Here is a 23,266-nt window from a genome sequence, read left to right on the forward strand (position 1 = left end):
CCGGTAAGTAATTACGTATTTTCTCCATACACTTGTATTGACAACGCACTGTAACGCGTAAGTATCTACGTTGCATCCGCTGGACAACGCTGAGTCATTAATTTGACGCAGCGTCGGGCGGAAGGAACGCTGCATGTAATGTTTTTTGGGTTGTTAAAATAACGCACATTGACAGATTCGGTTGGAATCCGCTAAGGTGTCTATTTGTCTAGGGTTGCGGATTCCGCCGCTATGCTCTAAGCGGCGGAATCCACTGACAATTTCCGTCACGTTCTACTGAGCATGCTCAGCATGTCCAGCAGAACGATCTAAATCGTTTAAAATCACTCCTGGTCTCTCTTCCCCCCCCCCCCCCCCCATCTCCACCCCCTCTCTCATACTCACCGATCACGGGCGCGACGCTGCACGGCTGTCACAAAGCTCCGGCGGCTTTTCCTCTTTTGAAAATGCCGGCTGCTCATTATTCCATCTCATATTCCCTGCTTTTCCCGCACACCGGCGCCTATGATTGGTTGCAGTCAGCCACGCCCCCACGATGAGTGACAGCTGTCTCACTGGAACCAATCACAGCCGCAGGTGGGCGTGTCTATATCGTGCAGTAAAATAAATAAAAAAATAAACGACGTGCGGTCCCCCCCAATTTTGATACCAGTCAAGATAAAGCCACACAGCTGAAGGCCGGTATTCTCAGTATGGGGAGCGCCACATTATGGGGAGCCCCCCAGCCTAACAATATCAGCCAGCAGCCACCTGGAATTGCCGCATCCATCAGATGCGACAGTTACGGGACTCTACCCGGCTCAACCCGAATTTTCCTGGTGCGGTGGTAATCGGGGTAATAAGGAGTTAATGGCAGTAGCCCATAGCTGCCACTAAGTCCTAGGTTAATCATGTCAGGCGTCTCCCCGAGATACCTTCCATGATTAACCTGTAAGTTAAAGAAAATAAACACATACACCCAAAAAATCCTTTATTTGGAATAAAAGACAAAAAAAACCCTCTTTCACCACTTTATTAAACCCCCAAATACCCCTCCCGGTCCGACGTAATCCACAGAGGTCCCCCGACGCTTTCAGCTCTGCTACATGAAGCTGACAGGAGCGACCGTAGATCACGACCGCTCTGTCATCTCCCCGCAGCAACTGAAGTGAGCCGCGCTATCAGCTGTGCCCTCATTCAGGTGACCTGCGGACACAGCTCTCAGGTGGAGGACTACACCTGTGGCCGCGGGTCACCTGAGTGACGGCACCGCTGATAGCGCGGCTCACTGTGGTCACTCAGGGGATTTGCGGTCACCTCTCTCTCCTCCCGACCGCAAATCTCTTTTTCCCGACGAAACATTAAAAAAACACAATAAAAAAAAAAAATCAAAACGTTCTTTTACAGGAATCCGTTACTTTATTAGCTCACTATTTGCAACGCATCCGTCACATGCGTCACACAACGCAGGTGTGGAAGCAGCCTAATGTGTGCGGGGGCGGAGTGCGGGGGGTGGAGCTGAGCGGGACCATGGCGGTGAGGACGTCAATGCTGGGGACAGGCACACCAGTGACTATGGAAGGGGAATACATGGAATAGCAGAAACTGCTGTGTGAATACTGACATGAAAAATTCAATAGCTATTTGTAAGAATGAAATGTGAAAAATGGAACCTGCATTACTGCCATGAATATATGAATAAAGAGAAATTTAGCTACTGAATTGATCAATGCAACAGAGCCCCAACACTACGCCAAAGTATTTCTCTACGTTGGGGTCCCTAGCTTGTGTGTGTCCTCTCATGCAGTTTTAACTGCATGAGAGGACACACACAAGCTAGGGACCCCAACGTAGAGAAATACTTTGGCGTAGTGTTGGGGCTCTATTGCATTGATCAATTCAGTAGCTAAATTTCTCTTTATTCATATGTTCATGGCAGTAATGCAGGTTCCATTTTTCACATTTCATTCTTACAAATAGCTATTGAATTTTTCATGTCAGTATTCACACAGCAGTTTCTGCTATTCCATGTATTCCCCTTCCATAGTCACTGGTGTGCATGCCTTATCTCCCCATAGTGATGTTTTTTAGTTTTTTTGCACCCAGTTCAGACGTAGAATGGAGTTCCAAACGTTATTCCTTAATGCTGGGGACAGGTGAGTGTGTATGTGTGTTCAATGTATACATGCGGAGTGCGGGGGGGGGGGGGGCGGAGCTGAGCGGGGAAGTGTCGGGCGTCGTCCTGTCGGCCCATAGTTCGGCTTGTTCAGTTAGGCTCCCTGCACACGTAGCCAGGGTAAATATCGGGTAACTAAGCAAAGTGCTTTGCTTAGTAACCCGATGTGTACCCTGGCTACGTGTGCAGGGAGCCCTAGCTGAGCCGTTGGTCGCAGCCTTTTTAGCGCACGCGCTGTGGCGACTGTTGTCACTGTAATGACGTCACTTTGGAGCAAGACAGGCAGAATATGGCATATATAGATATAGAGAGAGAGAGAGAGAGAGAAAAGGAGCGGAGATATTGCATCTTACAGCACAGGAGAGATATCACCTCTTATTACAGCACAGGAGAGATATCACCTCTTATTACAGCACAGGGGAGATATCACCTCTTATTACAGCACAGGGGAGAGATCACCTCTTATTACAGCACAGGGGAGATATCACCTCTTATTACAGCACAGAGGAGATATCACCTCTTATTACAGCACAGGGGAAATATCACCACTAAGGCTGTGTGCACACGTTGCGTTTTTTACCGCGGAAACGCTGCGTTTTGAACCGCAGCGTTTCAGTGGCAAATTGCATGCGTTCAGCTTTCCCAGCAAAGTGTATGGGAAAGCTGAAAAATCAGTGCACACGCTGCGTTTCTTTCCGCAGCGTTTTGGATGCCAAAAATCGGTGCGGAAAGAAAAGCAGCATGTCACTTCTTTTGTGCGTTGTGGCTGCGTTCTCTCCCCCATTGAAATCAATGATGTGGGGTCAGAACGCAGCTACACCGCATGGACCTGCTTTTTTGTTGCGGTCCGCGGCCTTTGTCGGCACGCCAGAACGCAGGCATTTACCTGGAAGTGAGGTCAAGAGGTTTCCTGTTGACCTCACTTCCTGGCAAAGCCCCCGGTGTCGCCAAAGTGCCCGCCCCGACCCCCGCCCCCCCTCCCGAAAATCCAACATGGCTGCGCGCACAGTAGCGCACCGGCCGCCCTGCTCCTATGATTTCTGTCGCATGTGCAATAACACATGCGACAGAAAAATGCCCCCCAGGCCCTGCCCGTTCACCCCAATTCCCCCCGGTGTCATACATACCTGTCCGGTCGCAGCGCTGATCCCCCCGCGGCCCCCTCCTCCTTCACAGCAGACGCCGGCCGGTCACATGTGCAGAGCAGCTGACAGCCAGCACTGTGTTCAGAAAGCTGTGCTGGCTGCTCGGCACTCTGCAGCTGTGACCCGGGGAGAGTGGGTGCAGATTTTTGGCACCCACTCTCCTCAAATGGAGGGTCTGCCCTCCTAGAAAATGGGGGATACGTTCCCTGAACGTGCCCCCATATTCTAGAAGGTCCAGAGCCGACGTGGGACATCCAAATGGATTTCTGCGGACCCATTTTTTTTTTTATTAAATTGGAGAACAAGGGAATGATTTGGGGAGTGTTTTTTCTAATAAAAAATGTTTTGTTGTCTTTTTTTGCTTTTGTTTACTGTCAATTAGTTATGTCGGGTATCTGATAGACGCCGTGACATCACTAATTGCTGGGCTTGATGCCAGGTGACATTACACATCTGGTATCAACCCCATTTATTACCCCGTTAGCCAACGCACCAGGGCGCGGGATGAGTTGGGGCGAAGCGCCAGGATTGGCGCATCTAATGGATGCGCCACTTCTGGGGCGGCTGTGGCCTGCTATTTTTAGGCTGGGAAGAGTCCAATAACCATGGCTCTTCCCACCCTGAGAATACCAGACCTCAGCTGTCAGCTTCACCTTGGCTGGTGATCTAATTTGGGGGGACCCCATGTTATATTTTTTTATTATTTTTATTTATAAATAAAAAAAAAACCTGGGGAGCCCTCCAAATTGATCACCAGACAAGATGAAGCTGACAGCTGTGGTTTGCAGGCTACAGCTGTCTGCTTTACCCTGACTGGCTATCAAAAATAGGGGGGACCCCACGCCATTTTTTTTTTTTGTTTTTGTGATAAAAACTAGGCTAGGCACCCTTTAGTGCCACATGAAAGGTACTAAAGGTGCCAGCTTAGAATATGCAGGGGGGGGTGGGACGTTGTATATATATTTGACCTCCATTGACGCTTTTTTGGCTGTGTGCCCACAATCGGGGTTTGCAGCGTTTTGGGCGCAGATTGTTTTCCCTGCGTCCATGACGCTGCGTTGTGCAGTAGAAGCACAGTGGAAGGATTTTTAGAAATCTCATGCCCACTGTGCTTCTTTTCTCCGCAGCATAAACCGACCTGTGGCGCAGCTTCCCGAGCCTCAGCATGTCAATTTATGCTGCGGAGACGAGAGTGTTCTCTGCAGGTAGCATAGAGCTCCACAGCAGCCTGAACCCAAATCGTGGGCATGGGCAGCTGCGTTCTCCCGTGGACAACACTCACATCTCTGCAGGAGGCTGACACTGTGTACTGGACGCCGTGTCGCTGGATCATGGCCACATAGCCTTAGGCCTGTTTCACACATCAGTGATTCTGGGACGTTTGTGCTTTTTTTTAAACGTACCAGAATCCCTGACATACGCAGACGCATTATAATGAATGAGTCTGCTCACACATCAGTGATTTTTCACTGCACGTGTCTCCGTGCGGCGTACCCGCGTGTGCGTGATTGCCGCACGGAGACATGTCCATTTTTTTCTGGCATCACTGATGTCCCACGGACCACGCAGTGGTGTGATCCGTGAGACACGTGCCAGAAAAAAAGTGCTTGTAAAATAAAAATCATTTTTACTCTCCCGGCGTCCAGCGATGTCCTCTGCAGCCCGTTCTGCCGGCTGCTTCTGAGCCGGCTCATTATTGTCGCACATATTCATGATGTGCGACACAGCCGACCCGGAAGCAGCTGCTGCGGGGGTCAGCGCCAGCCGGATGCTGCACCGCGTGAGCGATCAGCACCATGGAGAGCGGGAGCGGGCGCAGGTGAGTGAATCTCTAAGTGCAATCACGGGCCACGGAGAACGGAGCCCGGATTGCACTTAGACAACCCACGTGTGCCGTGATTCACGGCACACGGAGGGACATGTGCATGTTTTACACGCCAGTGAAAAACGTCACTGTTTTTCACTGACGTGTGAAACGGGCCTAAAAGTGAGAATATTGTTGCTACAGCAACATTTTGGGTGAAGTAGCTGTAGATTCAAAATGCTCTGCCAGAGGGTGCGTTTTTTTCCGCGCTGAAAAAAAAGCAACGTGTGCACATACCCTTATTACAGCACAGGGGAGATATCACCTTTTATGACAGCACAGGGGAGATATCACCTCTTATGACAGCACAGGGGAGATATCACCTCTTATTACAGCACAGGGGAGATATCACCTCTTATTACAGCACAGGGGAGATATCACCTCTTATGACAGCACAGGGGAGATATCACCTCTTATTACAGCACAGGGGAGATATCACCTCTTATTACAGCACAGGGGAGATATCACCTCTTATTACAGCACAGGGGAGATATCACCTCTTATTACAGCACAGGGGAGATATCACCTCTTATTACAGCACAGGGGAGATATCACCTCTTATTACAGCACAGGGGAGATATCACCTCTTATTACAGCACAGGGGAGATATCACCTCTTATGACAGCACAGGGGAGATATCACCTCTTATGACAGCACAGGGGAGATATCACCTCTTATTACAGCACAGGGGAGATATCACCTCTTATTACAGCACAGGGGAGATATCACCTCTTATTACAGCACAGGGGAGATATCACCTCTTATTACAGCACAGGGGAGATATCACCTCTTATTACAGCACAGGGGAGATATCACCTCTTATTACAGCACAGGGGAGATATCACCTCTTATTACTGCACAGAGGAGATATCACCTCTTATTACAGCACAGGGGAGATATCACCTCTTATTACAGCACAGGGGAGATATCACCTCTTATTACAGCACAGGGGAGATATCGCCTCTTATTACAGCACAGGGGAGATATCACCTCTTATGACAGCACAGGGGAGATATCACCTCTTATTACAGCACAGGGGTGATATCACCTCTTATTACAGCACAGGGGTGATATCACCTCTTATTACAGCACAGGGGAGATATCACCTCTTATTACAGCACAGGGGAGATATCACCTCTTATTACAGCACAGGGGTGATATCACCTCTTATTACAGCACAGGGGAGATATCACCTCTTATGACAGCACAGGGGAGATATCACCTCTTATTACAGCACAGGGGAGATATCACCTCTTATTACAGCACAGGGGAGATATCACCTCTTATGACAGCACAGGGGAGATATCACCTCTTATGACAGCACAGGGGAGATATCACCTCTTATTACAGCACAGGGGAGATATCACCTCTTATTACAGCACAGGGGAGATATCACCTCTTATTACAGCACAGGGGAGATATCACCTCTTATTACAGCACAGGGGAGATATCACCTCATTACAGCACAGGGGAGATATCACCTCTTATTACAGCACAGGGGAGATATCACCTCTTATTACAGCACAGGGGAGATATCACCTCTTATTACAGCACAGAGGAGATATCACCTCTTATTACAGCACAGGGGAGATATCACCTCTTATTACAGCACAGGGGAGATATCACCTCTTATGACAGCACAGGGGAGATATCACCTCTTATTACAGCACAGGGGTGATATCACCTCTTATTACAGCACAGGGGAGATATCACCTCTTATGACAGCACAGGGGAGATATCACCTCTTATTACAGCACAGGGGAGATATCACCTCTTATGACAGCACAGGGGAGATATCACCTCTTATGACAGCACAGGGGAGATATCACCTCTTATTACAGCACAGGGGAGATATCACCTCTTATTACAGCACAGGGGAGATATCACCTCTTATTACAGCACAGGGGAGATATCACCTCTTATGACAGCACAGGGGAGACTAATCACCTCCTTATTACAGCTACAGAGGAGATATGAACTCGTATGACAGCACAGGGGAGATATAACCTCTTATGGACAGCACAGGGAGATATCACCTTATTTCAGCACAGGGGAGATATACAGCTTATTACAGCATCAGGGAGATATCACCTCTTTATAACAGAACAGGGAGATATCACTTTATTACAGCACAGGGGAGATTATCACCTCTTATGACAGCACAGGGGAGATATCACCTCTTATGACAGCACAGGGGAGATATCACCTCTTATGACAGCACAGGGGAGATATCACCTCTTATTACAGCACAGAGGAGATATCGCCTCTTATCTCCCTTGTGCTGTAATAAGAGGCGATATCTTCTCTGTGCTGTAATAAGAGGCGATATCTCCCCTGTGCTGTAATAAGAGGTGATATCTCCCCTGTGCTGTAATAAGAGGTGATATCACCCCTGTGCCGTCATAAGAGGTGATATCTCCCCTGTGCCGTCATAAGAGGTGATATCTCCCCTGTGCTGTAATAAGAGGTGATATCTCCCCTGTGCTGTAATAAGAGGTGATATCTCCCCTGTGCTGTAATATCGCCTCATATTACAGCACAGGGGAGATATCGCCTCATATTACAGCACAGGGGAGATATCACCTCTTATGACAGCACAGGGGAGATATCACCTCTTATGACAGCACAGGGGAGATATCACCTCTTATTACAGCACAGGGGAGATATCACCTCTTATTACAGCACAGGGGAGATATCGCCTCTTATTACAGCACAGGGGAGATATCGCCTCTTATTACAGCACAGGGGAGATATCGCCTCTTATTACAGCACAGGGGAGATATCGCCTCTTATTACAGCACAGGGGAGATATCACCTCTTATTACAGCACAGGGGAGATATCACCTCTTATTACAGCACAGGGGAGATATCGCCTCTTATTACAGCACAGGGGAGATATCGCCTCTTATTACAGCACAGAGGAGATATCACCTCTTATTACAGCACAGGGGAGATATCACCTCTTATTACAGCACAGGGGAGATATCTCCTCTTATTACAGCACAGGGGAGATATCACCTCTTATTACAGCACAGGGGAGATATCACCTCTTATTACAGCACAGGGGAGATATCACCTCTTATTACAGCACAGGGGAGATATCACCTCTTATGACAGCACAGGGGAGATATCACCTCTTATGACAGCACAGGGGAGATATCACCTCTTATTACAGCACAGGGGAGATATCACCTCTTATTACAGCACAGGGGAGATATCACCTCTTATTACAGCACAGGGGAGATATCACCTCTTATGACAGCACAGGGGAGATATCACCTCTTATGACAGCACAGGGGAGATATCACCTCTTATGACAGCACAGGGGAGATATCACCTCTTATTACAGCACAGGGGAGATATCACCTCTTATTACAGCACAGGGGAGATATCACCTCTTATTACAGCACAGGGGAGATATCACCTCTTATTACAGCACAGAGGAGATATCACCTCTTATTACAGCACAGAGGAGATATCACCTCTTATTACAGCACAGAGGAGATATCACCTCTTATTACAGCACAGGGGAGATATCACCTCTTATTACAGCACAGGGGAGATATCACCTCTTATGACGGCACAGGGGAGATATCACCTCTTATTACAGCACAGGGGAGATATCACCTCTTATGACAGCACAGGGGAGATATCACCTCTTATGACAGCACAGGGGAGATATCACCTCTTATGACAGCACAGGGGAGATATCACCTCTTATTACAGCACAGAGGAGATATCGCCTCTTATCTCCCTTGTGCTGTAATAAGAGGCGATATCTTCTCTGTGCTGTAATAAGAGGCGATATCTCCCCTGTGCTGTAATAAGAGGTGATATCTCCCCTGTGCTGTAATAAGAGGTGATATCTCCCCTGTGCCGTCATAAGAGGTGATATCTCCCCTGTGCTGTAATAAGAGGTGATATCTCCCCTGTGCTGTAATAAGAGGTGATATCTCCTCTGTGCTGTAATAAGAGGTGATATCTCCCCTGTGCTGTAATATCGCCTCATATTACAGCACAGGGGAGATATCGCCTCATATTACAGCACAGGGGAGATATCGCCTCATATTACAGCACAGGGGAGATATCACCTCTTATGACAGCACAGGGGAGATATCACCTCTTATGACAGCACAGGGGAGATATCACCTCTTATTACAGCACAGGGGAGATATCACCTCTTATTACAGCACAGGGGAGATATCGCCTCTTATTACAGCACAGGGGAGATATCGCCTCTTATTACAGCACAGGGGAGATATCGCCTCTTATTACAGCACAGGGGAGATATCACCTCTTATTACAGCACAGGGGAGCTATCACCTCTTATTACAGCACAGGGGAGATATCACCTCTTATTACAGCACAGGGGAGATATCGCCTCTTATTACAGCACAGGGGAGATATCGCCTCTTATTACAGCACAGAGGAGATATCACCTCTTATTACAGCACAGGGGAGATATCACCTCTTATTACAGCACAGGGGAGATATCTCCTCTTATTACAGCACAGGGGAGATATCACCTCTTATTACAGCACAGGGGAGATATCACCTCTTATTACAGCACAGGGGAGATATCACCTCTTATTACAGCACAGGGGAGATATGATGTGTGTAGTCCGGTGGGTGGGTCACATTGTAATTCACCACTCTCAGCTGCTGATTGGCTGCCGGTCTCCTCTGTATGGCCGCGTTGTCCTCTTCAATCCATACGGATCCCCTGGCCGCTCACTCGGTCTTCTCTGCACGGCTGTTTTGTCCTCATCAGTCCACACAGACACCCGTGGCCACTCTCTTGATCTCCTCTGTACAGCCGTATTGTCCTCTTCAGTCCGCACAGACACCCCCTCCCCCTCCCGGCTGCTCTCTCGATCTCCTCTGTACGGCCACATAGACCCCATGGCTGCTCTCTCGATCTCCTCTGTACGGCCACATAGACCTCATGGCTGCTCTCTCGATCTCCTCCGTACGGCCACATAGACCCCATGGCTGCTCTCTCGATCTCCTCTGTACGGCCACATAGACCCCGTGGCTGCTCTCTCGATCTCCTCTGTACGGCCACATAGACCTCATGGCTGCTCTCTCGATCTCCTCTGTACGGCCACATAGACCCCATGGCTGCTCTCTCGATCTCCTCTGTACGGCCACATAGACCCCGTGGCTGCTCTCTCGATCTCCTCTGTACGGCCGTGTTCGTCTTTAGTCCGTACAGATCCCCGTGGCTGCTCTCTCGATCTCCTCTGTACGGCCACATAGACCCCGTGGCTGCTCTTTCGATCTCCTCTGTACGGCCACATAGACCCCGTGGCTGCTCTCTCGATCTCCTCTGTACGGCCACATAGACCCCATGGCTGCTCTCTCGATCTCCTCCGTACGGCCACATAGACCCCGGGCTGCTCTCTCGATCTCCTTTGTACGGCCACATAGACCCCATGGCTGCTCTCTCGATCTCCTTTGTACGGCCACATAGACCCCATGGCTGCTCTCTCGATCTCCTCTGTACGGCCACATAGACCCCGTGGCTGCTCTCTCGATCTCCTCTGTACGGCCACATAGACCCCATGGCTGCTCTCTCGATCTCCTTTGTACGGCCACATAGACCCCGGGCTGCTCTCTCGATCTCCTTTGTACGGCCACATAGACCCCATGGCTGCTCTCTCGATCTCCTCCGTACGGCCACATAGACCCCATGGCTGCTCTCTCGATCTCCTCCGTACGGCCACATAGACCCCATGACTGCTCTCTCCGATCTCCTCTGTACGGCCACATAGACCCCGTGGCTGCTCTCTCGATCTCCTCTGTACGGCCACATAGACCCCATGGCTGCTCTCTCAATTTCCTCTGTACGGCCACATAGACCCCATGGCTGCTCTCTCGGTCTCCTCTGTACGGCCACATAGACCCTGTGGCTGCTCTCTCAATCTCCTCTGTACGGCCACATAGACCTCATGGCTGCTCTCTCGATCTCCTCTGTACGGCCACATAGACCCCATGGCTGCTCTCTCGATCTCCTCTGTACGGCCACATAGACCTCATGGCTTCTCTCTCGATCTCCTCCGTACGGCCACATAGACCCCATGGCTGCTCTCTCGATCTCCTCTGTACGGCCACATAGACCCCGTGGCTGCTCTCTCGATCTCCTCTGTACGGCCACATAGACCTCATGGCTGCTCTCTCGATCTCCTCCGTACGGCCACATAGACCCCATGGCTGCTCTCTCGATCTCCTCCTCTGTACGGCCGTGTTCGTCTTTAGTCCGTACAGATCCCCTGGCCCCCGGGGCTCCTGAGTTTTTCCCCCGGCCTCTTTCTCCACATTTCGGGTGGTGAGACATGCTGGATGTAATTGTCAGCTCTTGTGCCGTCTCATTGTGTCGGTGCCCCGCCGCCCCTCCCCCGCCCGCCGCCGCCGCCATCTGTACATATTTCTATTTCATAAAAGCATCTAAACTGCGGCATCACCAGAAATATATTACAGACATTTGCGCGGCCGGCAGCGAGCGGTGATGGATGTGCGGCGCGGCTCCCCCTGACGCTTTATCGAGTTTGCCATCTTAATGCCGCGCTCCGGTATTTCTCACAGATGATGACTGAGCTGTCATGGCGGAGGGCGGGGGAGGGGAGCAGACGCCCCGTAATAATAAGACTTTAATCTCTTTACCGCTCTCCTGCCTAGTGTCTCAGATTCATCTTCCCTGACACGCCGCCGCCGCGCTCATCCCGCACCGGGGGCCCGTTAACCCTCTGTGGGGCCCCCACCCGGGGAAACTTTTCCACCCCACATACAGAGTTGCGCATTTCTCGTGCGATTTGTTTCTGCGCCGTTCACTATTTTCTCGTCTACATCTTTCCATTTTCTTAAATGCATAAATTTGTGCGTGCGCGGCCCTTTAAGACAAGCAAAATCTCCAGGAACTTTTGTCTAAATCCGTTCCTGGGAAAGCTGAGTGACGGGTCACTGACCCAGCTTTCCCAGGACACTGAATGACATATGTAATGGTTAGTGAGTGCACTAACCAGTCACCCAGCTTTCCCAGGGGCTGGAATAGTTTACTTGCAGAGGTATAAATCGCCTTGTATTATTAGTGAGATTCCATAATCTGTGGTCTGGGAAAGCTGGGTGACTCTGTATTAGTCATTAAAACACCTACAGGTGATTACCCAGCTTTCCCAGAGTCCTACATGACACATCAGTTTAGTTATCAGTACTCATGCCAAATATATGTGTTGTGGCAAAGCTGAGTGATCGCACTAAAATACCAATGACGACCTTCACGTTCAGTCACTCAGCTTTCCCATGATGTCACCTTCTCAAACGTCACAATATTGTGTACAGATTCATAGTTTGGAGTCTGGGAAAGCTGGGTTATAGAGCTTGTAAGACTGCAATAATTGCTGTACTATAGGGTCTACTACCCAGCTTTCTCACAATCCTGTGTGGTAAGTACAAAACTCTGCACATTTTACATTATGGGAAAGCTGGGTGACTACTGGGCAGCGCCAACAAAATCAATCACCCTGCTTTCTAAGTGTCCTGAATGGTAAATCGCCTAGTTTTGTATTTCCTTATTCCATATTATTGTATTTTGGATTGATTTGCTGTTCTGAATTCTGGGAAAGCTGGATTTTAGACCCTCTATAACGAACCTTTCAGCACTGAAGTGTCTATCACTCAGCTTTCCCAGACCCCTGAAAGGTAAATCTATTGAGTTATTTTCTGTTTCCTAATTCCATAAATATATTGTGCAGGAGTCAGGGAAAGTTAGGTGGCTCTGAGATGGTGATTACAGTACTGGTGGCATCCAGCTTTCCAGAGTCCTGAATGGTAAATCTGCCGAGTTTTGTGCTGTATCTGCCATTACTGCGTTACTGGGCAGATTGGACGTTCTGGATTCTGGAGAAGCTGGGTGCTGAGCCGACGTTGTATTCACATTAATAACCCACCTGCGGCCAGCAGGGGGCGACGCTCCGGAGGCGAGATCCTGCGTGTCCTGTACACCGCCCGGCAGGTGGATGAGCCATCATTGATCCTGCGGAGCAGAGATCTGAGTGCAGCTGCTGATTATCCACCCGTGTAATCAATAGCAACATCCTCCCCAGAGAGCGCCCCCCGGGGGCTGCATCTGCCTGACACCTCCAGGACAAGAGACTACACCTGCAGCCCCAGAGAAGCCCACTGCTCCCTGTTATCAGCCATTACTGGGGGAGGAGACTGTAGGACAGGTGACTACAAGCTATTACTCCCTGTTATCAGCCATTACTGGGGTAGGAGACTGTACTCACATGTCCTAATCTATTACTCCCTGTTATCAGCCATTACTGGGGGGGGAGACTGTAGGACAGGTGACTACAATCTATTACTCCCTTTTATCAGTCATTACTGGGGGAGGAGACTGTAGGACAGATGAGTACAAGGTTTTGCTCTCTGTTATCAGCCGTCCATTGGAGCACATTGGAGCCCCTGGATTTTCTTTTTACCAGACCTGATTTGCGTTTTTTTTTTTTTTTTATATATATATACTGTATATTTTTCTCCTTCCGATATTCCAGCAGGGGGATCTCGCGGGCACATGTTGGGGTGTCTGGGGGTGTTTTGCGCCGTGCGTCCTCATTTCTCGCTCCTCTTGATTTCTATCTTTCTTTCCTGGGATCCCTGGGTATTTGACCTGCAGGGGTGAAAGGTTCAGAGGGCAAACGCCCCCGGGCAGGAGAATAATGGATTCTTCCAGTCTAATCACTGTGTAAGGTTCAGGTCCGTGTCTCTGTCCCTGGAGCGTTCCATGATGACAGGGGGGTCAGTGGATGTATTGGGTGCGTCCTGCCGGCAGGATCTCTGCTTCCAGTGATTGAATTGGATCATTTTTGGTTCAGATCCGTCGTGGTGCAACCAATTAGAGCAAAGGAAAACTGCTCACGTGTTACCATTAACTTCAGCGGTTTTATGATTAATTGATATGTGGGAGGGTTTCTATTCAATGGCAGCTAGCAGAGGAAGGGAGATGTTTAAGGAATTGGAATATGGTGATGGGGATGATGGGGGGGTGATGAGGATGATGGGGGGGGTGATGAGGATGATGGGGGGTGGGGTGATGAGGATGATGGGGGGTGGGGTGATGAGGATGATGGGGGGGGGGTGATGAGGATGATGGGGTGAGGAGGATGATGGGGTGAGGAGGATGATGGGGGTGAGGAGATGAGGATGATGGGAGGGGGTGATGAGGATGATGGGAGGGGGTGATGAGGATGATGGGGGGGGGGTGATGAGGATGATGGGGGGGGTGATGAGGATGATGGGGGGGGGTGATGAGGATTGGGGGGGGGTGATGAGGATGATGGGGGGGGGGTGATGAGGATGATGGGGGGGGGGTGATGAGGATGATGGGGGGGGGTGATGAGGATGATGGGGGGAGGTGATGAGGATGATGGGGGGGGGTGATGAGGATGATGGGGGGGGTGATATGAGGATGATGGGGGGGGGGGGTGATGAGGATGATGGGGGGGGTGATGAGGATGATGGGGGGGGGGGTGATGAGGATGATGGGGGGGGGGTGATGAGGATGATGGGGGGGGGTGATGAGGATGATGGGGGGGGTGATGAGGATGATGGGGGGGGTGATGAGGATGATGGGGGGGGGGGGGTGATGAGGATGATGGGGGGTGATGAGGATGATGGGGGGGTGATGAGGATGATGGGGGGGTGATGAGGATGATGGGGGGGGGGTGATGAGGATGATGGGGGGGGGGTGATGAGGATGATGGGGGGGTGATGAGGATGGGGGGGGTGATGAGGATGATGGGGGGGGGGTGATGAGGATGATGGGGGGGGTTGATGAGGATGATGGGGGGGGGGGTGATGGGGGGGTGATGAGGATGATGGGGGGGGTTGATGAGGATGATGGGGGTGGGTGATGAGGATGATGGGGGGGGGTGATGAGGATGATGGGGGGGGGTGATGAGGATGATGGGGGGGGGTGATGAGGATGATGGGGGGGTGATGAGGATGATGGGGGGGTGATGAGGATGGGGGGGTGATGAGGATGATGGGGGGGGGTGATGGGGGGGGGTGATGGGGGGGTGATGAGGATGATGGGGGGGGTGATGAGGATGATGGGGGGGGGGTGATGGGGGGGTGATGAGGATGATGGGGGGGGGTGATGTGGATGATGGGGGGGGGGTGATGAGGATGATGGGGGGGGTGATGAGGTTGATGGGGGGGGGTTGATGATGAGGATGGGGGGGTGATGAGGATGATGGGGGGGGGTGATGAGGATGATGGGGGGGTGATGAGGATGATGGGGGGGGTGATGAGGATGATGGGGGGGGTGATGAGGATGATGGGGGGGGGGGGTGATGAGGATGATGGGGGGGGTGATGAGGATGATGGGGGGGTTGATGGGGATGATGGGGGGGTTGATGATGAGGATGGGGGGGTGATGAGGTTGATGGGGGGGGGTGATGAGGATGATGGGGGGGGTGATGAGGATGATGGGGGGGGTGATGAGGTGGGTGTGGGGGGGTGATGAGGGTTGATGGGGGGGGTGTTGAGGTTGATGGGGGGGGTGTTGAGGTTGTTGGGGGGGTGATGAGGTTGATGGGGGGGTTGATGATGAGGTTGGGGGGGTGATGAGGATGATGGGGGGTGATGAGGATGATGGGGGGTGGTGAGGTTGTTGGGGGGTGTGAGGTGGTGTTGGGGGGTGATGAGGATGATGGGGGGGTGATGAGGATGTTGGGGGGGGTGATGAGGTTGATGGGGGGGGGTGATGTGGATGATGGGGGGGGTGTTGTGGATGTGGGGGGTTGATGATGAGGATGGGGGGGTGATGAGGATGATGGGGGGTGATGAGGATGATGGGGGGTGATGAGGTGATGGGGGGTGATGAGGATGATGGGGGGTGATGAGGATGATGGGGGGGTGATGAGGATGATGGGGGGTGATGAGGATGATGGGGGGTGATGAGGATGATGGGGGGATGATGGGGGATGATGTGGTTGATGGGGGGATGTTGAGGATGATGGGGGGCGGTGATGAGGATGATGGGGGGCGGTGATGAGGTTGATGGGGGGGGCGATGAGGATGATGGGGGGGTGATGAGGATGATACGGGGGGGGTGATGAGGATGATGGGGGGGTGATGAGGATGATACGGGGGGGGTGATGAGGATGATGGGGGGGTGATGTGGTGATAAGGGGGGGTGATGAGGGATGATAAGGGAGGTTGTTGAGGATGATAAGGGGGGGTGATGAGGATAATGGGGGGGGGTGATGAGGATAATGGGGGGGGGTGTTGAGGATGATGGGGGGGTGATGGGATGATGGGGGGGGTGATGAGGTGGATGGGGGGGTGATGAGGTTGATAAGGGGGGTTGATGAGGATGATAAGGGGGGGGGGGTGATGAGGATGATAAGGGGGGGGGGTGAGGGAGGATGATGGGGGGGGGGGTGAGGTGTGATGATAGTGCTGATGCTTTTCTTCTCTTGTTGTAGTTCTGGTGACCCGGACCCGGGAGGATGAGTTCAGTAACCGTCTGAATAACCGCGCCAGCTTCCGGGGCTGCTCCGCGCTGCACTACGCTGTGCTGATGGACGACTACGGGACAGTCCAAGCTCTGTTGGAGGCAGGTGAGTCTTATATATGCAGCCCATGGAGGCTGGCTGGGCTGCGTCTTCTCTCTGTAATGGGCTGGCGTGGCTGCGGCCATTGCCCTTTGGGTCAGTCGGCTCTGCGTCCGTCCCTCGCGGGGCCCCGTCGGCTCTGCGTCCGTCCCTCGCGGGGCCCCGTCGGCTCTGCGTCCGTCCCTCGCGGGGCCCCGTCGGCTCTGCGTCCGTCCCTCGCGGGGCCCCGTCGGCTCTGCGTCCGTCCCTCGCGGGGTCCCGTCGGCTCTGCGGCCGTCCCTCGCGGGGTCCCGTCGGCTCTGCGTCCGCTCTGGGCCCCGGCACATCCTCGTCGCCCCCCCTCGGCCGCTCTTTCCTGAGTCTTTCAGGTGGCGGCAGCAGCGGGGAGGTGTCGCTTGGCTGAGCGCTTCACTTATTGTCCTCGGCTTCCTCTCCACCTGCCCGTGTGGCCCCGGAGGCGCCCTCCTCCATTATCTGGCCACTTAACCAGGCGGCGGTGCCCGGAGGCGCCCTCATCTCCCTCCTCATCTTCCTCTTCCCCGTCATCCTCCTCCTCGCTCGCTCACTTGACCTTTGCTGGATCTGGTGACCAGTGCATGACTGGGCAGCCGCACATTAACCCAGTCAGCGCCAGCCTGCAGCCCGGAGGTGAGCGGCGATGCACAAAGAGTTAATGTTGCAGGGAAAGTGGCTGTGGGGGCAGATGGGCGTCCGGGGGCTGTTGTTTTTAGGTCTCTCTTATCTGCTCCATTTCACCTGTGACCGTGCACAGCCCCCCCCAGGTGTCTAGACCTGCAGATGGCGCAGGGTGCGGCGCCCGCCAACGACTGGTTAACCTGGATTCCAGGACGTCCGGGAAGTGGTCTCATGTTCTGCGCAGCAGATGTCACCGGCCGCAGGGGCCAGTACTGACCACGGAGGGTCACAGTCCCTGCTGTGCCAGTCTGTGCACCAGGAGGCTCAGGATGAACAGCTGTAGAGACTGGCAGCCTGAATGAAGGGGTGATGCAACTGTAACAGACCCTCTGCTGTGATAAGCTGCCTGTGGAGCAGGATGGCGGGGGTTAACGTCCTGAAGCCGTGGCCGCCACGGTTTTAATCATCGCGGCCGCGGTTTACGGCTCCACGGGAAGAATATACTCTGGTTTTATAATCGCCCCTGACCGCGGAGCGCAAGCGGAGGAGGCGCCAGGGCCCTTATTACAGCGCAGCAGAGCATGCTGGGAGTTGTAGATTTCAATCACAAAAAATGGTGCAATAAGGGCGCAGTCCACTGTTGGGTGCATCGCCCCCAATAGTCTCCCCCCCCCCCCCCCCCCCCTGTACACACAGTCCGCTGATTGGTGCACAACACTCAATAATCCCCCCCGTATACACAGATGATCAGTGCACTGCCCCAAATAAGCCCCCCCCCCGTATACACAGTCCGCAGATCGGTGCACCGCCCTCAATAATCTCCCCCATTACACACAGTCCGCTGATCGGTGCACCGCCCTCAATAATCCCCCCCCGTACACACAGTCCTCTGATCGGTGCACCGCCCTCAATAATCCCCCCCCTGTACACAGTCCGCTGATCGGTGCACCGCCCTCAATAATCCCCCCCCGTACACACAGTCCTCTGATCGGTGCACCGCCCTCAATAATCCCCCCCATTACACACAGTCCTTTGATCGGTGCACCGCCCTCAATAATCCCCCCGTACATAGTTTGCTAATCGGTGCACCGCCCTCAATATATAATCCCCCTGTACACACAGTCCGCTGATCGGTGCACCGCCCTCAATAATCCCCCCTGTACACACGGTCCTTGAGGCGTCCTTCATCAGTTGGATTGTCTCCAATATGGCCGCCGTCACCGCTCTCACACACCCAGCTTTCCCAGGCTCCTGAGTGACAAATTCTGCAATATTCATTTAATATCAACATTTTATTATACAGAGCATTTCCACCTCCCGCGGGGATTGTCACTCCGCTTTAGGCCTCTGTCACACGCCCGTGCCTCCGGTACGTGTTTGGCAGTTTTCTCACGTACCGGAGACACGGGCACACGTTGACATATGTTTTCCTATGGTTTCGCGCACACGTATTTTTGCACGAACGTGTGTCCGTTCCGTACTTACGTGTGCCCATGTGCTCCACACGCCGACATGTCCATTTTTCTCCGGCATCACGGGTGTCACACGGAACGCAAACATGTCACACGTAACACACACACGGACGTGTTCCGTGTGACACGCACCGGAGAAAAGACGTGTCTATTACAAAAAAATAACAAATCTTTACTCACCTTCTCCAGCCCTGCAGTCTCTGCCGCTGCTGCCGACCACCGCTGCTGTCACTTGCTGCCGACCGCCGCTGCTATCACTTGCTGCCGACCACCGCTGCTGTCACTTGCTGCCGACCACCGCTGCTGTCACTTGCTGCCGACCGCCGCTGCTATCACTTGCTGCCGACCGCCGCTGCTGTCACTTGCTGCCGACCGCCGCTCATTATGCTCATTGCATATTCACTTCACTGCGGCCGGCAGCAGAGGGGAGTCGCAGGGACCGGAGACGGAAGATCAGCACCACGGACAGCGACGCCAGGGACAGGTGAGCAGAAAGTGCCCGTTCTCCGTGTGTTATCACGGAGAACACACGTAGGCCATAAACACGGCACACGGAGGACAATACGCACCTTTTGACACGTCCGTGAAAGAGGCCTAACTGGAACCCTGACTGGTAAATTGGCTGCCAAGCAACTTTCTCATCATGGCATCTAGAAAAACCGAGCAACGACCCTCTGAGAACTGTGGTGTTGGCCATAATGGCTGTCACCCAGCTTTTCCCAGGCTGCCTCTAAGCGCTGTGCTATTGGCTGTCACCCAGCTTTTCCCAGGCTGCCTCTAAGCGCTGTGCTATTGGCTGTCACCCAGCTTTTCCCAGGCTGCCTCTAAGCGCTGTGCTATTGGCTGTCACCCAGCTTTTCCCAGGCTGCCTCTAAGCGCTTTGCTATTGGCTGTCACCCAGCTTTTCCAGGCTGCCTCTAAGAGCTGTGCTATTGGCTGTCACCCAGCTTTTCCCAGACTGCCTCTAAGAGCTGTGCTATTGGCTGTCACCCAGCTTTTCCCAGACTGCCTCTAAGAGCTGTGCTATTGGCTGTCACCCAGCTTTCCCAGACTGCCTCTAAGAGCTGTGCTATTGGCTGTCACCCAGCTTTCCCAGGCTCCTGTAAGAGCTGTGCTATTGGCTGTCACCCAGCTTTTCCCAGGCTGCCTCTAAGATCTGTGCTATTGGCTGTCACCCAGCTTTTCCCAGGCTCCTGTAAGAGCTGTGCTATTGGCTGTCACCCAGCTTTCCCAGGCTCCTGTAAGAGCTGTGCTATTGGCTGTCACCCAGCTTTTCCCAGGCTCCTGTAAGAGCTGTGCTATTGGCTGTCACCCAGCTTTTCCCAGGCTCCTCTAAGAGCTGTGCTATTGGCTGTCACCCAGCTTTTCCCAGGCTCCTCTAAGAGCTGTGCTATTGGCTGTCACCCAGCTTTTCCCAGGCTGCCTCTAAGAGCTGTGCTATTGGCTGTCACCCAGCTTTTCCCAGGCTCCTGTAAGAGCTGTGCTATTGGCTGTCACCCAGCTTTTCCCAGACTCCTGTAAGAGCTGTGCTATTGGCTGTCACCCAGCTTTTCCCAGGCTCCTCTAAGAGCTGTGCTATTGGCTGTCACCCCAGCTTTTCCCAGGCTGCCTCTAAGAGCTGTGCTATTGGCTGTCACCCAGCTTTTCCCAGGCTCCTCTAAGAGCTGTGCTATTGGCTGTCACCCAGCTTTTCCCAGGCTCCTGTAAGAGCTGTGCTATTGGCTGTCACCCAGCTTTTCTCAGGCTCCTGTAAGAGCTGTGCTATTGGCTGTCACCCAGCTTTTCCCAGGCTCCTCTAAGAGCTGTGCTATTGGCTGTCACCCAGCTTTTCCCAGGCTGCCTCTAAGAGCTGTGCTATTGGCTGTCACCCAGCTTTTCCCAGGCTCCTCTAAGAGCTGTGCTATTGGCTGTCACCCAGCTTTTCCCAGGCTCCTGTAAGAGCTGTGCTATTGGCTGTCACCCAGCTTTTCCCAGACTGCCTCTAAGAGCTGTGCTATTGGCTGTCACCAGCTTTTCCCAGACTGCCTCTAAGAGCTGTGCTATTGGCTGTCACCCAGCTTTTCCCAGGCTCCTGTAAGAGCTGTGCTATTGGCTGTCACCCAGCTTGTCCCAGACTGCCTCTAAGAGCTGTGCTATTGGCTGTCACCCAGCTTTTCTCAGGCTCCTGTAAGAGCTGTGCTATTGACTGTCACCCAGCTTTTCCCAGACTGCCTCTAAGAGCTGTGCTATTGGCTGTCACCCAGCTTTCCAGACTGCCTCTAAGAGCTGTGCTATTGGCTGTCACCCAGCTTTTCCCAGACTGCCTCTAAGAGCTGTGCTATTGGCTGTCACCCAGCTTTTCCCGGACTCCTGTAAGAGCTGTGCTATTGGCTGTCACCCAGCTTTTCCCAGACTGCCTCTAAGAGCTGTGCTATTGGCTGTCACCCAGCTTTTCCCAGGCTCCTGTAAGAGCTGTGCTATTGGCTGTCACCCAGCTTGTTCCCAGGCTGCCTCTAAGAGCTGTGCTATTGGCTGTCACCCAGCTTTTCCCAGACTGCCTCTAAGAGCTGTGCTATTGGCTGTCACCCAGCTTTTCCCAGGCTCCTGTAAGAGCTGTGCTATTGGCTGTCACCCAGCTTTCCCAGGCTCCTGTAAGAGCTGTGCTATTGGCTGTCACCCAGCTTTCCCAGGCTCCTGTAAGAGCTGTGCTATTGGCTGTCACCCAGCTTTCCCAGGCTCCTGTAAGAGCTGTGCTATTGGCTGTCACCCAGCTTTTCTCAGGCTCCTGTAAGAGCTGTGCTATTGGCTGTCACCCAGCTTTTCCCAGGCTCCTGTAAGAGCTGTGCTATTGGCTGTCACCCAGCTTTTCCCAGACTGCCTCTAAGAGCTGTGCTATTGGCTGTCACCCAGCTTTTCCCAGGCTGCTGTAAGAGCTGTGCTATTGGCTGTCACCCAGCTTTTCCCAGGCTCCTGTAAGAGCTGTGCTATTGGCTGTCACCCAGCTTTTCCCAGGCTGCTGTAAGAGCTGTGCTATTGGCTGTCACCCAGCTTTTCCCAGGCTCCTGTAAGAGCTGTGCTATTGGCTGTCACCCAGCTTTTCCCAGGCTGCTTGGATGTGTAGTGACATTAGCCATCACACTTTCCAAGCCTCCTGAATGGCAGAGGTGGTTGGTCAGGGGCCGATGTTGATAGAAAAGCTGGACAGTGACCACGATGAAGCTTCAATGGCGGCCCACGTCGGTTGTCACCCAGCTTTTCCAGACACTAAGTAAGCAATCTGCGTTGTGACAATTTAATTAGCGAGCTACCCAACTTTCCCAGACTCCTGAATTCCAGGAGCGGTGGTCGCGTGGAGCAGTGAACACGTCTGAGCTTTCCTGGTGGCCATATTGGTTGTCACCCAGCTTTCCCCGGTACAGATAACATAGCTGTCGGCGTTTATTAGTAATTTCAGGCTCTTTAGCCCCCCCTGACCCTGCAGGACATTAGTGTCCGTCTGGGGGGCCGGTGCTGGCGCGGGACCCTAACCGGCGATTGACAGGGACCCCGGAAGCCACGAAAGACAAATAGCGCGGAGGCCGGAGTTAATAAAACGTGAGTAATGCCGCGCTGTCACCAACATAAACTTTTTTCAATAGCCGCGACAGAAACATATTTCCCCAATGAGTGACCTTCTCCAGCGCCGCGCCGCGCCTCATTCATCAAATATTATAGGACGCCACCGCTAATGCCGCCCGCGGTGCGGACCAGGTGCCCGCCATCCATAACACGGCCCTCCACTGTGGGTGGTGACTAATTGCGTGCTCTATTAAGGGGTCTTAAGGTTGTAGACCCTTTGGCTGAGCACAATGGGCCGCCTGATCCTCCACCAATTAACCCCCGCTGCCCCAGCACAGGCGGCCATTGTCCCTCGCCCACCCCCCAGTTTATAGACTGACGTCCTCCGTCACGGCCGTCCTTCTCCGCTCATCTGCCTGTACGTAGAGAAGATCCAGACATGTCACATTCCAGTAATCCGGCATTACCCCGACTGCTCCGTGCAGGATCACTGGAAAGCTGGATCTGTAGGACCAGAGCAGCCATTTGTTTTTTTGCTTTCTTTTTTTTTTTTTTGCCTTTGATGCCAGATTATCAGTCAGCGTGTTATTCCGAATGACGAATCTGGGAGAGCCGACTGTCCTGTCGCAGGGGTGTAACCCAGCTTTCCCGGGATCTGCTGAGGAAACTGGGAAAGCTGGGTGACCACCACTGTGAAATCTGTTGTATTCTGTAGTGTCCTATAAGACCCCCGGGGGCCCCCCCGATCCTTGCTCCTGTTGCTTTTGCCATATGCCGGATTATCGGGGTTCCCATTCCAGAATAATTGATATAAACTGCTGATAATCCAGACAAGGAAT

At 52.7% G+C, this 23,266-nt stretch overlaps 1 protein-coding gene across 1 annotated transcript in view; it reads left to right on the plus strand.

The window, feature by feature from the left end:
- CLPB (ClpB family mitochondrial disaggregase) overlaps window positions 1-23,266 on the plus strand; it is a 75,902-nt gene that overhangs the window by 18,013 nt on the left and 34,623 nt on the right. Inside the window, exon 5 of the mRNA XM_075337655.1 lies at window positions 16,654-16,788. Within this exon, the coding sequence (XP_075193770.1) occupies window positions 16,654-16,788 (135 nt within the window). The remainder of the gene's footprint in view (window positions 1-16,653; window positions 16,789-23,266) is intronic.

Source organism: Anomaloglossus baeobatrachus, chromosome 2, assembly GCF_048569485.1.
Source record: "Anomaloglossus baeobatrachus isolate aAnoBae1 chromosome 2, aAnoBae1.hap1, whole genome shotgun sequence".
Lineage (NCBI taxonomy): Eukaryota > Metazoa > Chordata > Amphibia > Anura > Aromobatidae > Anomaloglossus > Anomaloglossus baeobatrachus.